The sequence below is a fragment of the Salmo trutta genome, chromosome 1, assembly GCF_901001165.1.
Source record: "Salmo trutta chromosome 1, fSalTru1.1, whole genome shotgun sequence".
NCBI lineage: Eukaryota > Metazoa > Chordata > Actinopteri > Salmoniformes > Salmonidae > Salmo > Salmo trutta.
The window spans coordinates 64,694,181-64,711,598 of NC_042957.1; the positions used below are offsets into that span (position 1 = coordinate 64,694,181).

The 17,418-nt window shown below is 43.5% G+C and overlaps 2 protein-coding genes across 2 annotated transcripts; one reads left to right on the forward strand and one right to left on the reverse strand.

The window, feature by feature from the left end:
- Positions 1–634: 634 nt before the first annotated feature.
- Positions 635–9,299, reverse strand: LOC115205243 (ankyrin repeat and SAM domain-containing protein 4B). Its single transcript, XM_029771017.1, has 2 exons — positions 8,821–9,299; positions 635–2,488 (listed from the first exon to the last, which is right to left on the reverse strand). Exons 1-2 carry the CDS (start codon positions 8,979–8,981, stop codon positions 1,327–1,329), a joined length of 1,323 nt encoding a protein of 440 aa, XP_029626877.1. The 5' UTR covers positions 8,982–9,299; the 3' UTR covers positions 635–1,326.
- Positions 9,300–9,529: 230 nt separating this feature from the next.
- On the forward strand, positions 9,530–13,240 carry LOC115205252 (peroxisomal membrane protein PMP34). Its single transcript, XM_029771029.1, has 9 exons — positions 9,530–9,853; positions 10,078–10,138; positions 10,407–10,473; positions 10,829–10,983; positions 11,205–11,321; positions 11,404–11,549; positions 11,657–11,752; positions 11,953–12,035; positions 12,183–13,240. The coding sequence occupies exons 1-9, from the start codon at positions 9,779–9,781 to the stop codon at positions 12,328–12,330; spliced, it is 948 nt and encodes a 315-aa protein (XP_029626889.1). The 5' UTR covers positions 9,530–9,778; the 3' UTR covers positions 12,331–13,240.
- The last annotated feature ends 4,178 nt before the right edge of the window (positions 13,241–17,418 follow it).

Genomic DNA, 17,418 nt, shown 5'->3' on the forward strand with positions numbered 1-17,418 from the left:
TGTCAGTGGTGATCCTATGCAATGTATGATATGGTCAGATTTCATATAATGACCAAACTCTGCATACTGGCACATACAAGACTGGTTGTAGTCACTTACAGTTTAGATAAAAACAACTATTTGGATGGCTTTGCTATAAAGTTTCATACGGAAAACAGTTTAGACTTAAGCGATACTTCATCATGACCATGACAAGTTGTCCACCAGACACAACCCATGTAGATTGACTGGCTTGAACTTGTCTTCTCCCTCTCTCTGTGTCCTCTCAATTGAAGCCAGAATCAAAAGCTTTCCGTCTGACTGCTGGTGCATGGGACTCCTCCTCCCTTCATTGCCTGGTTGACTGGGTCAGAAGGATCTCCTGACCATGGCCTGCTAGGATTCCTTCTGTCTGCCTCTCTATCAAATCAGCTGTGTGTCTAATAAACATTGAAGATCTTTTTTTAATTGGCTAGATTCACACTACTAGAGCTCAGAGATTTTCCTGGTTAGGTCACCTGGTAAGGAGAAACTCATGGCTCACTACAGTTTAGCATGGTATTTATCTACTTCACTAGTGATTCAGAACTTTCAAGTGCCCAAAAATCCAGCCAGAGAAAATGTATGCATGCAACTCACATGGAAGAATTGATCAACTGATTTAAAAACGTTATTTATTTTGGTTGTCATACGTTTTTTTTTATCAATGTACAAATCACAACAATTAAAATTCACATACAAAATGGCACAACTGAATTCATCACAATATCGTCTCCTTTCAATCAATCATCAAAGGAGGGAACAAGAAAATCAAGATCAGAACAGTTTCCACTTAATAGGCTCTTACATTACATCATTACTCAAAATGAGTTGTGTGCTTCTCAGAGACATGCCAAAAAGAGCATGCAGCTCAAATTATGTTTGAAATCTGACAGTGTTTCTTCCTTCATGAATTGGTATTGCAAGATGGTGATTGGTAGTGGTTGTGGTGGTGTTATTGCCACTCCATTAATCTAAATGACATTCCTGCTCAGTTCAACCATCGCCGATTATCTCGTCACAGTGCCAGACTTATCCAGCCTGTTGAACCCCCCATGGTTTTGGGTGAATCAATGCTAACTTTAGCCTGTGGCGGCTATAGCAAAGTAATGAAGGGCTGCAGTCACTCCTAGTCCAAGGTAAGAGAAAGATGAAAGAATTTGTCTTTAAAGGATAGAAAACCAGGATATGTATTTCCACTTCAAACTCTCAACTTTGCATCAGTGTTCTTTACATTCAAAAGTATTGTCACTCTACATCCTCCTACTTGCATCCATCCTACTTTCAACCACCTCCAATATCATTTCATCACAGGAAGCTGTCCTTGATGGCGCCAGGTTTCTCCAGTGCACTTTTCCGGCGAGCGGCAGCTTCCAGGATCTTCTTGCGGGGCCCCAGTTGGATGCGGATGCCCTTGAGGTCGTCGTCGGAACAGAGCATCAGCGCCTCCAGGTCCAGCTGTTCGCGGGTGAAGGCTGGGGAGAAGTCTGGCAGGGAGATGGATGAGAGGAAGGCATCCAGCGGGGAGGTCTCCTCATCCTGGTCGTCATCCAGGCCGATCTCCTCCTGGTTCCAGGGCAGGTCGCCGTCCTCCTCGTCCTCAACAAAGCCTGTGTCCTCCCCTTCTGTGTCGATCCCCTCCCTGCGGATGAGGAAGCCCAGGTTTTCATTGTTCCCACTGGGGAAGTCATCGGGCTCTATCCCCATCTCCATGGAGAAGTTCTTCCTGAAGACCATGTTCCCCAGGCCGGGCCGTTTGAAGATGGACTCCTTGGCTCCTGGGCCATCTCCTCCTTCGTCATCGTCATTAACTTCATCATCCGTGAATGTTCTCATTCCTCCGTCCTCTTCCTCATCGATCTCATCCTGCTCGGAGAAAACACCCATGAACTCAGGCTTCCCAGAGAGGGTGCCGTTCTCCTGCTTGACGAAGATGACGTTCCCGTCTCTTCCCACCTTCTCCGTCGTTCCTTTATCCTTTTTCCCGAATATCCTCTGGAGGGTCCCCTTTGACCGGGCCGTAAGCGAGCCTGAGGTATCGGAGGCGATCAGCTTGGAGAACTGCTCGTTCACACTGTTGATGGTGCCCATCTTGGAGAACGACGGAGATGCCATGCTGGCCTCTGACACTGACCCTTGGTACATCTTATCCATCTTGCTCTTATGCCTTTTTTTGACCCTCTCACACAGCTTCACCCGTGTTTCAGCCTCTTTGGTGGCCTCCTTCTTCAGCCTGGCCACTTTCTTGGCATTCTGGATGGTCTGTTGTGATGCGGCACTGTCCAGGAATCGCACGCAGTCCATGCGGTCGCCCGACGCTGCCACGTCCATAGCTGTGTGGAAGTCGTTGTCCTGGGAGAAGAGGTTGGCGCCGAAGTTGACCAGGAAGCTGAGGATGTGCATGTGACCGTTGGTGGCGGCGTGGTGCAGCGGCGTGTTGCCCCAGATGTCGCTCCTGTTGGGGTCCCCTCTGAAAGAACACAGAAACATCTGTCAATCAATCAACAAACCAATTAATCAACAAACCAATCATACATTTCTATGACACAAGATTAGATAAAATATGTTTTATCTCTGTGATTTCTGTTCAGCTTTGGCTCATCATTGTAGGTGTGAAAGGTAGGCAGTTGGACAAGTTTTATGTTGTAAGTAAAAAAGTCACACCAGATGAGTACATGGACAAGGCTGCACTGAAGGAAAGCCTTTGTTCAACTAGGAAAACTGACTTTGGTATATTTGCTTTTAGATCATTCCACCGTTTTTCTGTGTGTATTTCTTTCTAAACACTGAAATGTCATTATTGACTCCCTGATTTGAAGTTATGGAATTCATCTTGATGATTTGTGTAATCATCGCTTTCTGGAATGATGGTGATGCTACCAGATTGTCTTTGTCCCTCTCCTGCTTCTCCTCCACAGAGCAGTCTCGGGTACAGTAGGCCTACTTTACACCTTCACTGTGTGTTCATTTATTGACAGCGCCCAGTCTGAGGTTTCTTTCTCTTTTTACTCTCGGATCTGAACGGGTCTCTAGGATCCGAACCGGCACGTGTCTGTTTGGGTCTGTTTTTCCACAGGCCTTTTTCAGAACTGGTCTGACTGTCCTGGGTTCCATTCAGAATGGGTATCTGTTTTTTTGTTTGTTGATGATGCATTTCGGATCGGGTGGGAAAGCCACAGATCCATTGTGCAACTTTTTAGACCTGTGAAGACCTCTACCTCAAACCCGGTATCAATGCTGAGGATATGAGAGTGGAGTGGTTTAGACAGCCCCACCCAGGCTCTGCTGTTCATCTTTACCAATACTGAAGAGACAACTATAAGGATCAGATGGTCTCCTACAGGGGAAGTACAGCACTGTTTAAAGACAAACTGAAAAGATGCAACACCTCCATGAAACTGACCAGGGTGCAAGGCAATGATGATGGATTGTAGTAAGTACTTGATGGATTGTTACAAAGTCAGGGTATGATGATCTCACCGTTGAAGTCCGTATTAAAGGCAAGGTTACATTTTCTGTCAAATGCAATAACCTATACAGTCTGCATTATAACATGTATTAATTTTCTCAAAACCTCACTTCAGTATTTTAAATCCTGTATACCTTTGTGTCTGTAGCTGTTGGATCCCAGCCAGTGATCTCAATTGAGGAGCTGAGAAGGGTAGCCATCGTTCTGAGGTGTAAATCTAAAGGCTGGTATCCAGGACAGTGAGGGAACCAAGGGAGCCAAATTGTATGGTTGGTATCAAGAGATACAAAGGAACACTGAGGGATTCTACTCTGCCAAACTAAAGGTCACTCAACAGGAGACAAACAGAAACCAATTTTATATGTATTGTTCAACAGAGCCTGCTCAATGAAGTGAGGAAGACAGAATGTCACATCCCTAGTCAGCTGTTCCAGTGTGTTAAGTACAGTCGTGGCCAAAAGTTTTGAGAATGCCACAAATATTAATTTTCACAAAGTCTGCTGCCTCAGTTTGTATGATGGCAATTTGCATATACTCCAGAATGTTATGAAGAGTGATCAGATGAATTGCAATTAATTGCAAAGTCCCTCTTTGCCATGCAAATGAACTGAATCCCAAAAACATTTCCACTGCATTTCAGCCCTGCCACAAAAGGACCAGCTGACATCATGTCAGTGATTCTCTCATTAACACAGGTGTGAGTGTTGACAAGGACAAGGCTGGAGATTACTCTGTCATGCTGATTGAGTTCGAATAACAGACTGGAAGCTTCAAAAGGAGGGTGGTGCTTGGAATCATTGTTCTTCCTCTGTCAACCATGGTATACCTCCAAGGAAACACATGCCGTCATCATTGCTTTGCACAAAAAGGGCTTCACAGGCAAGGATATTGCTGCCAGTAATATTGCACCTAAAACAACCATTTATCGGATCATCAAGAACTTCAAGGAGAGCGTTTCAATTGTTGTGAAGAAGGCTTCAGGGCGTCCAAGAAAGTCCAGCAAGCGCCAGGACCATCTCCTAAAGTTGATTCAGCTGCGGGATCGGGGCACCACCAGTACAGAGCTTGCTCAGGAATGGCAGCAGGCAGGTGCGAGTGCATCTGCACGCACAGTGAGGCGAAGACTTTTGGAGGATGGCCTGGTGTCAAGAAGGGCAGCAAAGAAGCCACTTCTCTCCAGGAAAAACATCAGGGACAGACTGATATTCTGCAAAAGGTACAGGGATTGGACTGCTGAGGACTGGGGTAAAGTCATTTTCTCTGATGAATCCCCTTTCCGATTGTTTGGGGCATCCGGAAAAAAGCTTGTCCGGAGAGACAAGCTGATCGCTACCATCCGTCTTGTGTCATGCCAACAGTAAAGCATCCTGAGACCATTCATATGTGGGATTGCTTCTCAGCCAAGGGAGTGGGCTCACTCACAATTTTGCCTAAGAACACAGCCATGAATAAAGAATGGTACCAACACATCCCCCAAGGGCAACTTCTCCCAACCATCCAGGAACAGTTTGGTAATGAACAATGCATTTTCCAGCATGATGGAGCACCTTGCCATAAGGCAAAAGTGATAACTAAGTGGCTCAGGGAACAAAACATCGATATTTTGGGTCCATGGCCAGGAAACTCCCTAGACCTTAATCCCATTGAGAACTTGTGGTCAATCCTCAAGAGGCAGGTGGACAAACAAAACCCCACAAATTCTGACAAACTCCAATCATTGATTATGCAAGAATGGGCTGCCATCAGTCAGGATGTGGCCCAGAAGTTAATTGACAGCATGCCAGGGCGGATTGCATCAACTTCATGTAATTGTCAATAAAAGCCTTTGACACTTATGAAATGCTTGTAATTATACTTCAGTATTCCATAGTAACATCTGCCAAAAATATCTAAAGACACTGAAGCAGCAAACTTTATGGAAATTAATATTTGTGTCATTCTCAAAACTTTTGGCCACGACTGTACATATGTGAAGACGAAAATCATTAAGGGATATTTTGGGGGTGCTCTCTAGTGTTTCTCTTGCTGGTTGCTTCTACTGTGATTGGACTATCTGTGACCATCTGCCGTCTAAAATATAAAGGATCAAGGTAAACAGCAGTGGGATGACCTCACTCAGGAAAATTAAAACCTCACCAAGGAACTACTTCTAGTCAAAGATTAATGCATTTTAGCTCATGGTGAGCGAAGGGGTCTCATTCTGGAGAGGGATTGCGTCAAAGAAGACCTCAACTGTCAGCTGAAAAACCTAACTGAGGAGCAGGATCAGATCAAAGATGACCTCAATCGTCAGCTGATTGTACTCATTAATCAGTTAGACTTGTGAACAGGAAGTGGTCAAGATCTTCAAACCATCCAAACCCATTCAGTGGATGTGACTCTAGACCCTGATACGGCACATCACCATCTCATTCTATCTGAGGATGGAAACAAGTGGAACGTGGAAATATACATCAGACACTGCCAAACCAGAGAGGTTTGATACTTTTCTCAGTGTCCTGAGAAAAGGAGGCTTTTCCTCTGGAAGATTTTACTATGAGGTGCAGGTTAAGGGGAAGACTGAATTGGATTTAGGAGTGGCCAGAGAGCCCATCAACAGGAAGGGGATGAGAACACTGAGGATGGATCCTGGATTTTGTGGCTGAGGAATGGGAATGAGTACATGATTCTCACTAATCTTCCTGTCTCGCTCTCCCTGAGAGAGAAGCCCCCAGAAGGTGGGGGTATTTGTGGATCATGAGAAGGGTCATGTCTTCATCTACAATGTGGAGGCCAGGTCTCATATCTACTCTTTCACCGGCTCCACCTTCACTGAGAAACAATATCCTATCTCCAGCCCCTGTTGAAAAGATGGCGGTAAAAAACATAAACCCACTGATCATCTCTCCTGTAGACAATACTGACACTGACTGATTGTATAATGGATGTCACTGCCTGACCGTTTTCAACAAAGCAAGGCAAATTAACTGTTTTGAGAGTGATATCTTTTGCTTTTCAGTTTGAGTGACCTGTAATTTGTTTATCATTCTATATTTTGCATGGAGGTTTACAACTTCGGGAGAAATGTAAATCCAAACTGTATTATTTGTCACAGTGAATAACGTAAAATGAATAACGTGTTTTCTGTATTTTTAAGGTATATTGCATATATTGTGAAAAACCTTTATCTACACAGTGTACAAAACATTAGGAACACCGTCCTAATCTTGAGTTGCACCCCATTTGCTCTCAGAACAGCCTCATTTCGTCAGGGCATGGACTCTACAAGGTGTCAAAAGCGTTCCACATGGATGCTGGTCCATGTTGACTCCAATGCTTCCCACAGTTGCGTCAAATTGGCTGGATGTCATTTGGGTGGTGGACCATTCTTGATACACATGGGAAACTACTGAGCGTGAGAAACCCAGCAGCGTTGCAGTTCTTGACACACTTAAATTGGTGCACCTGGAACCTACTATCATACCCTGTTAAAAGGTATTTAAATATTTTGTCTTGCCCATTCACCCTCTGAATGGCACACACACACAATCCATGTCTAATTGTCTCAAGGTTTAAAAATCCTTCTTTAACCTGTCTCCTCCCCTTCATCTACACTGATTGAAGTGGATTTTACAAGTGATATCAATAAATGATCATAGCTTTCACCTGGATTCAACTGGTCAGTCTATGTCATGGAAAGAGCAGGTGCTCCTAATGTTTTGTACACTCAGTGTCTATAGACATGTATACATATTAACACATATGTCCATATCAACATGAATCTAACAATACAATATAATGAACAACACTTGAAAACTAAATAATGAGTCTTAATTGATGTTGTATAATAGCATTTCTATAATAAATGAATGAAAAAGGACTGTCACCAACGCTATACTCATGAAGTACAAACCAATCCTTCCTTATGGGTTAATTGGTAAGCCATTAAGAATGAAAGTCCTTCTTTGTTCCACCACTACCTCTATAAAACTCCCGATTGCAGTATCTTAGCAACAGGTGATCATAAAACCGAGTTTGTTGCAGTACATCCTACTGCTAACGCCCAACATGGAAATAGGCAGCTATGATCACAAAGGTATGGTAGACATCATTCCAATCATTTTATAAAAATACACTGAGTTCAATGTTGTGAAAACTTAGTAATCCATTGTTAGTGTGCTTCAATTAAATAATCAAGCAATTGGTCGGTTGTCATCTGGACAGAAATAAATAAGAGATGAAAATCAGGTCTGTTTTTTTTCCTGCAGTATGAAAGCAGGGGAAAGCTGTTAGGGGAATGAAGGGCTCTATTGTTTGTCATTAATTACATAATTCCCCTTGGTTGATTAAATATTTGGCTCTGCTCATGGGAAAATGTGGTCTAAAAGGCTGTGGGGGGACAGTTTCAGAGTGGCATGCTTGTCTAATGCACAAAAATAACATGGGTGAAATGTGACATGGACATACAGTACATTGAGAATATAGTTAAAATATCAGAGGCATTCAGTCACCATTTGAGGACGGTGGTTTAAGTTGATAGAGAAACCTGTAAGGTTGAAACCCATGTGACACAGCTAACTGCACCTCTCTCACCTATAAATCCTTAATGAGGATAGTCTATAGTCGATTTATGGGCATCAGGAATGAGGTGATGGGCATTCCTTCTATCACATGAATTAACAATAAAGTACACCTTTGCTCTTCGTTCAAGTATTTGTTTTGGAAACGAGCAGCAGTGCTGGGAATAGGATCAGCATTAGGCCACTTCCGGACTTTTATCCTCCAACTGTATCCCTCCCAACAAAACATGTGTCATCAATATTAAAGGAGATAAAATATTACAGTATTCATTGGATTGGTACTATAGATTTTGTGACTATTTTGTAGGTTACTGGAGGACGCCTTTTATTGTTGTGTTTTAGCAACTCATCAATGTAGATTGGAAATATCAGTCCTCATACGAGGAATAATTCATCAAGTTACTGACAGTAATGGACAAGGACTAGGAAGAGGTCAAAAGGTCAACCATAACCTATAGCTTCTATCCTTCCTCCTCATGTCAGGCAGAGTTTCTGCTATTTTTTCATTGGATTAGATGTTAATTGATCTAAACACACATAGGGTAAATTAAATCAAAAGAGGTCCAAATAAATTCACATTCTAATAGTTTAGACTTAGTTAAATCAGTTAACTACTATGAGAAAAATCATTTCTAAATTAGGTTTCAATTTATTGTAATTAGTGATTGTAAAAACGTCACAATTGGTATATATTGCTAATATGCCACTTCAAATATTTTGGGATGTTAGGTATGGGAAGGTAGGCTATGACTTCTGAATATCAATTGCACTCACCCTCGGCTACATATAAGTTGAAGGGCCTCGACGTGTCCATGAAAAGCAGCCCATAGCGTAGGTGTCATCCCGTCCTCGTCCGGAGAATTCAGGTCTTTCCTGGTGGCCTCTTTCAAGAGGTCCAGGTAGCCATCGATCGCTGCTTTGTGGTACCTAGACATGTTTACTCTGTGTTTAGAACACTACACTGTGAAATTAAATAAAAAGGCACGTATTTTAGCAGAAATCTGCCATTTTGTTCTTCCTTCCAGCGCGTTGGAGCGCCACAATTGCGCATTGGAGATGTGAGTGGTTTGGTCAGAGCGCTGGGCGTCATCATATCGGTGGAACTCACTGCCATAAAACAAAAGCAAAGTCCATATGCGATTTGTCATGCTGTCCCATTGAGGAAATTCAAGAATCTACAATTGATATGCTGAGAGAAGTTATTAAGCTACTGTATAGGCCAAGGTTACAAGTTGCCAAATGATGGAATGGCAATGACAGAGACAATATATAGTCAAAATATGTTAAATGAATTGTGCATATATATCAGTAGGCTTTTATTTATAAAATGTCATGAGGTCATAGAACAGTGGCCATACCTGTCTGGGCGCGTTTTTGAACTCATGCGCAAAAAGAAAGCCGCACTAATCTCAGGTGGCCTATAGTACTCCATTCCAGTAGATGGCAGTATCGCCCTTTAGAGCGTTTCTGAACTCTTACTGACTGCACCACCAAAATGAGTTATTAGGAAACAGAAATCTCCACAACGAAATTTGCCTTCTTTATGGCACTGTCGGAGTACACAAAAGTCACTCAGCCACTCATAATGGAATGACAGCAGGTACACTTACTCCACCACAACCAGTCACACCGCAAGAAACTCAACCAGGGTGCTCTGCAGTTGCTGACCGACGGTAGATTTGGCATTTGGCTAATATCGTCAGATCGAAGCTGTGGCCCTGAAGAATCAGAGATGTCCGACAATGGTGCCTCAGCGATCAACCTTTTGTCTTACGAGACACTGGTACACGCCGTGGCAGGTGCAGTGGTAAGGACATCTCAACGTATTTTGCCTATGCATGAACAGTCCTTTAATAATAAAGACAATGCCAAAACGTTCGAATAACTACACTGAAATGTTACAACCGGTGCCTCTAGCTAGTTTGTTAGTTAGCATACTGTGTCAGGTTGTATCAACTTTGTGAATTCGTCGTGTAACTTAGGTTTAACTACCCGTCTATATCCTATATATCATAATGCATTTGCTTCTAGGGTAGCATGACGGCGATGTCCGTCTTCTTTCCTTTGGATACGGCGAGGATCAGACTTCAGGGTGAGTTGTAGAGTAATTGGTTATCAGCAGTCACTATATACCACCATCTTTGTTGTCAGTGTGGCCATACTTGTCTGCTATAACGTTGGTCTCTGCACCCAAGGGTCAGTGAGTTCACAAGGGAATGAGTGATGGATATATAGAAGTGGAATCATTGACAAGAGAGACCTTACCATTGCATGAGCATACCAGAGCTGCAGACTACTTACAATGTTACAATAATGTAAGAAAATGACAATCCCTTTTCTGCCTTCGTTTTCTGTTGCAGTGGATGAGAATCGGAAGTCCAAATCGACTGCCATTCTCCTGGCTGAAATAGCAAAGGAGGAAGGCCTGTGAGTATTGTATGGAACTGTACACATACTTTACTACAATTTATAATCCACCTTAGATTGCTCAAATCAAATGACTGGAAAGGAAAGCTGGCCTCGTACCACCGCATACAGGGCTTTCACTGTGCTGTTGTACCCATAGATCTAGAGTAGTAGAATGGCCATTCCTTTCAGTTCAAAGCAATGTTCCATGATATGTCCATTCCACCCATTGTATTTCTATGACTACTTTTATGTGTTGGGCCAGGAGTTTTCCCCAGTCAGATCACATGCACAGGGAAAACTCCTAGTCCTGGGTTCCCATGGCTCAATGACTTACTTTGCATATTTCCCTGGTCTCTCTCCTCTCCCCTCCCAGGTTGTCTCTGTACAGAGGCTGGTTCCCAGTCATTTCCAGTCTGTGCTGCTCCAACTTCGTCTACTTCTACACCTTCAACACACTGAAGAAAGTCATGGTGGGTAATCAGGGCCGGTCCAGACCAGGAAAAGACCTCCTCATGGGCTTCATCTCAGGTAGGAGGACCGAACAGGGACCTTTTAGTGGTAATGGCTAAGTCACTATCAACCTACTGCCACCTATTTTGATGGAGTCTAAGTTATTGATGTAGTTATATTAGGGAAGGGGAGTCTGAGAGGTGGTTAACAGAGATTCATTGAAGAAAGTAGATTTGACCTCCATATTGAAATGTATTTAAATGTCTTTCTGTTGCCCGTGTTGTGTGTTTCTCCCCCAGGGGCAGTGAACGTGCTCCTGACCACGCCCATGTGGGTGGTCAACACCCGGCTCAAGCTGCAGGGGGCAAAGTTCAGGAACGAAGACCTCCAGCAGACCCACTACAGAGGCATCTTTGGTGTGTGTTATTCACTGTTGTCTCTTTTCAGTACTAATAAAATGTGACTTACTATCATCATACAATGTGTTTTCGATTGCAGATGCTTTCTCGCAGATCATAGCCAGCGAGGGAGTGGGGACTCTTTGGAACGGTACACTGCCTTCTCTGGTGCTGGTCTTCAACCCTGCAGTCGTGTTCATGTTCTATGAAGCCATGAAGAGGAGAGCAGGCCGAGGAGGGAGGAAGGTGAGGGAAGGAGAGGAGGGAGCCAGCTTTCACACCTCTGTGGCGTGTCTGAGTGGCAGTCATGCTGAAAGTTTTTAAGCCTTTGTTTTGTTTTTGTCTGCTCCTAGATTACATCAGCAGAGATCTTTCTCATTGGAGCTGTGGCCAAGGCCATCGCTACCACGGCGACGTATCCCCTGCAGACCGTCCAGGCCATTCTAAGGGTAAACAAATACACATGCAAACTTATGTATCTATAAACGCACACACCTGCTAACTGAACACTCATAGCAGTGTTTCCCCAAAGTTACCCATCAAACTGTCTGATATCATGATTATGTGTACTGATCAGTAAAATAAGTCCATATTTCCTGTACTCACAGCTCATTTTGTTGATTAAATTACGGTCTTTCTCTCCCCCCAGTTTGGGCAGCACAAAGCTGAGGGCAAGGGAGGTCTACTGGGCAGTCTCCGAAACATAGTCTACCTACTTATGGACAGAATCAAGTGAGTAGATCACACACACAATGGAACTCTTGCGTCTCAAGTCTGACTACTGCAATGTGCTGGGACATTTTTCAGACCGTCTTGTGCCAATGAGTTCATCTTGTGTTGATCCATCGACGTGTTCCCTCCCTGTCCTCTCCCCTACAGAAGGCATGGTGTGCTGGGCTTATACAAAGGTCTGGAGGCCAAACTGCTCCAGACAGTACTAACGGCAGCCCTCATGTTTGTGGTGTACGAGAAGATCACCGCAGCCACCTTCAAGGTCATGGGCATCAACAAGAAACTGAAGCACTGAGGTGTGAGCTAGCCCCTAGACCTCAACCTGCACTGGCTATACAACAGTGGTCACCATTCACCCTGGTCCCGGGTTTTGTTCCTGCCCAGCGATGAAACCCCTGGTTCAACGTTCAGATTGACCTATAGATATTACCACATATCTGGAACTTGATTCAGGTGTGTTTAGCACTGGGTTATGACAAAACCCTACACACCTGTCCCCAAGATGAGGGTTGGTGACCACTGGGCTACTGACTCCCCATCCCAACTTCCCTTTCCTCAATCCCAACATACACCTCAACCAGAGATGGTGTCTCTCCTCTCCTTTCCCCTTACACTCAGGGGGTTATTCCACATACAGTATTCATGTCTTCCCTACGATGCCAATATGGGTGAATCTCTCTGGAAATGGTTGTACATGGTCTTATAGGTGTCATAACTGTCTAGCATATGCATTCTGTGGCAATTGTATTATACCTGACTGAATGGCATTACATTTGAAGCTTGTTATGCTTTCTCCACCCCTATTACTTTGGAGTGCTGATAACAACTAGCAGTTTTACTAGCCAACTCCTTTTGGCTTAGACGTTGTCTTTCCAAATAGTTGTTCAGCAAGACGATGCCAAACAACTATTTGCTTAACAAGCTTGGACAATGCCCAAGCTAGTGAAGAGCAATATTCTCAAGAACGTTGAGGGCTTGAGTGAAGCATCAAGGCATTTGCAAACATGACTATTCTATTTAAAAGTCTGTATATTTCACAGTGCTCCTTCAGCCCTTCGTTAAGCCCACTGCAAACCCTTTCCGGAGAGATGTTACTGCTCTTGAAAAGTAGATGTTGATTTCTCAGCTGGCTGTGACAGTTTGGTGCCTACAGTTGAAGTTGGAAGTTTACGTACATCTTAGCCAAATACATTTTAAACTCACAATTCCTGACATTTCATCTTAAAATTCCCTGTATTAGGTCAGTTAGGATCACCACTTTATTTTAAGAATGTGAAATGTCAGAATAATAGTAGAGAGTGATTTATTTCAGCTTTTATTTCTTTCATCACATTCCCAGTGGGTCAGAAGTTTAGATACACTCAATTAGTATTTGGTACTATTGCCTTTTTGTTTAACTTGGGTCAAACGTTTCACGTAGCCTTCCACAAGCTTCCCACAATAAGTTGGGTGAATTTTGGCCCATTTCTCCTGACAGAGCTGATGTAACTGAGTCAGGTTTGTAGGCCGCCTCGCTCGCACACGCTTTTTCAGTTCTGCCCACAAATGTTCTATAGGATTGAGGTCAGGGCTTTGTGATGGCCACTCCAATACCTTGACTTGGTTGTCCGTAAGCCATTTTGCCACAACTTTGGAAGTATGCTTGGGGTCATTGTCCATTCAGAAGACCCATTTGCGACCAAGCTTTAACTTCCTGACTGATGTCTTGAGATGTTGCTTCAATATATATATATAATATAATTTTCCATCCTCATGATGCCATCTATTTTGTGAAGTGCACCAGTCCCTCCTGCAGCAAAGCACCCCCACAACATGATGCTGCCACCCCCGTGCTTCACGGTTGGGATGGTGTTCTTCGGCTGGCAAGCCTCCCCCTTTTTCCTCCAAACATAACGATGGTCATTATGGCCAAACAGTTCTATTTTTGTTTCATCAGACCAGAGGACATTTCTCCAAAAAGTATGATCTTTGTCCCCATGTGCAGATGCAAACCGTAGTCTGGCTTTTTTATGACGGTTCTGGAGCAGTGGCTTCTTCCTTGCTGAGCGGCCTTTCAGGTTTTGTCGATATAGGACTCGTTTTACTGTGGATATAGGTACTTTTGTACCAGTTTCCTCCAGCATCTTGACAAGGTCCTTTGCTGTTGTTCTGGGATTGATTTGCACTTTTCGCACCAAATTACGTTCATCTCTAGAAGACAGAACGCGTCTCCTTCCTGAGCGGTATGACGGCTGCGTGGTCCCATGGTGTTTATACTTGCGTACTATTGTTTGTACAGATGAACGTGGTACCTTCAGGCATTTGGAAATTGCTCCCAAGGATGAACCAGACTTGTGGCGGTCTACAATTTTTTGGTTCTGAGGTGTTTTTGTTCTGGCTGATTTTTCTTTTGATTTTCCCTTGATGTCAAGCAAAGATGCACTGAGTTTGAAGGTAGGCCTTGAAATACATCCACAGGTACACCTCCAATTGACTCAAAGGATGTAAATTAGCCTATCAGAAGCTTCTAAAGCCATGACATCATTTTATGGAATTTTCCAAGCTGTTTAAAGGCACAGTCAAATTAGTGTATGTAAACTTCTGACCCACTGGAATTGTGATACAGTGAATTAGTGAAATAATCTGTCTGCGAACAATTGTTGGAAAAATTACATGTCATGCACAAAGTAGATGTCCTAACTGACTTGCCAAAACTAGTTTGTTACCAAGAAATTTGTGGAGTGTGTGAAACAAGTTTTAATGACTCCAACCTAAGTATGTAAATGTCCGACTTCAACTGTATGTGCTGAATAGCCTGTTTGATCTGCTTGGCCATCTGCGGTACGCACTATTGGCACAGGACAGAAAAAAACACAGGATGCTATCAGTGTTTTGTATGACTTGTAAGATGAGCATTACGTCATGTTTCACAAAACTGTAGCCAGGAATGTTCAGTCAGTTTAACTTCATTGCTGCTCAACAGGTTTGTCTTCATTAGACACCACCCGGACTGAAACAGGGAGGCATTACATGAACTTGTCCAATAAGAAACCCTTATTTTCACTTTACGTTGCACTAACGTTTTCTGTTTTGTGCCCTAATGAACATAACCAAGATGAAAAGGAGAGTTGGTTGGGCCAGTCTATAGAGAAATCGGATAAATACTTTGAAATTTTTTACATTTAGATAAATAATCTTAATCTCTAGATTGGATTAACATTTTTCCAAATTGAAACGCATAGTATACATTTTCTATGCTATCTTGGAATATGTCTTGTCTACTTAACTTGCACAGAACATGTGAAGGGGTTTATATTAAAATCTAAACTAGTTAAATGAAAATGGGCCAACTAGAAGAATCAATACATGTACATTTGGCGGTGATAATTATAATTTCACTGCAGCATTTTGCAATCTATGTAATGTTGTTGTCATTGTTCACTGGAATTCTTGAGCCTGTACTTTTTAATGCTAAGTGCCTCCAAACCTAGGAACTAGCGATGGTGATGGACCAGATCTGTTGATAGCACTGTAAAGACTGATGACACACATCACGTACTGACTGTGCTGATCAGTAGTCAAATCTGTTATGTCTTAAAATCAGTAGTTCATACAACCCATAATCTGCTGCCTTGCTTAGCCTAGACAGTAGGCTATGTATGTAGAGATTGGATGTTCAGAATGATATGAACAGTATGTGACCTGTACTAAGAAAGCTGACCGTCTTTCACAGCAATAAATTCTACAAGTTATAATAACTGCTTCTCTACATTTTACTATATCTTTGTTGCACAGAAATTCTGACTTACAGTGCCTTCGGAAAGTATTCAGACCCCTTGACGCTTTACACGTTTTGTTATGTTATTTTTTTTTAATCTATTTAACTAGGCAAGTCAGTTAAGAACAAATTCTTATTTACCATGACGGCCTCCCCTGGCCAAAACCGGAAGACGCTGGGCCAATTGTGTGCCGCCCTATGGGACTCACAATCACGGCCGAATGTGATGCAGCCTGGATTCGAACCAGAGTCTGCAGTGACGCCTCTTGCACTGAGATGCAGTGCCTCAGACGGCTGCGCCAATCAGGAGCCTTATTCTAAAATGTATTAAATATTTTTTTCCCCCTCAATCTACACACAATACCCCATAATGACAAAGCGAAAACAGGTTTAGAAGTTTCTGCAAATGTATTAAAAAAAAAAACATTTACGTAAGTATTCAGACCCTTTGCTATGAGACCCGGAATTGAGCTCAGGTGCATCCTGTTTCCATTGATCATCCTTGAGATGTTTCTATAACCTGATTGGAGTCCACCTGTGGTAAAGTCAATTGATTGGACATGATTTGGAAAGGCACCCGCCTGTCACAGTTGACAGTGCATGTCAGAGCAAAAACCAAGCCATGAGGTTGAAAGAATTGTCTGTAGAGCACCGAGACAGGATTGTGTCGAGGCACAGATCTGGGGAAGGGTACTAAAAAATGTCTGCAGCATTGAAGGTCCCCAAGAACACAGTGGCCTCCATCATTCTTAAATGGAAAAAGTTTGGAACCACCAAGACTCTTCCTAGAGCTGGCCTTCCGGGCCAAACTGAGCAATCGGGGGAGAAGGGCCTTGGTCAGGGAGGTGATCAAGAACCCTGACAGAGCTCTGACAGAGCTCCAGACTTCCTCTGTGGAGATGCGAGAACCTTCCAGAAGGACAACCATCTCTGCAGCACTCCACCAGTCAGGCCTTTATGGTAGAGTGGCCAGACAGAAGCCACTCCTCAATAAAAGGCACAGCCTGCTCGGAGTTTGCCAAAAGGCACCTAAAGGACTCTCAGACCATGAGAAACAAGATTCTCTGGTCTGATGAAACCAAGATGTGACACTTGGCATTCAGGCCAAAGAGTTAAGTCTGGAGGAAACCTGGCATCCCTACGGTGAAGCATGGTGGTGGCAGCATCATGCTGTAGGGATGTTTTTCAGTGGCAGGGACTGGGAGACTTGTCAGGATCAAGGGAAAGATGAACGGAGCAAAGTACAGAGAGATCTTTGATGAAAACCTGCTCCAGAGCGCTCAGGACCTCAGACTGGGGAGAAGGTTTACATTCCAACAGGACAATGACCATAAGCACACAGCCAAGACAATGCAGGAGTGGCTTCGAGGCAAGTCTCTGAATGTCCTCAAGTGGCCCAGCCAGAGCCTGGATGAACATCTCTGGAGAGACCTGAAAATAGCTATGCTGCAACGCTCCCCATCCAACCTGACAGAGCTTGAGAGGATCTGCAGAGAAGAATGGGAGAAACTCCCCAAATGCAGGTGTGCCAAGCTTGTAGCGCCATACCAAAGAAGACTCGAGGCTGTAATCGCTGCCAAAGGTGCTTCAACAAAGTACTGAATAAAGGGTCTGAATACTTATTTA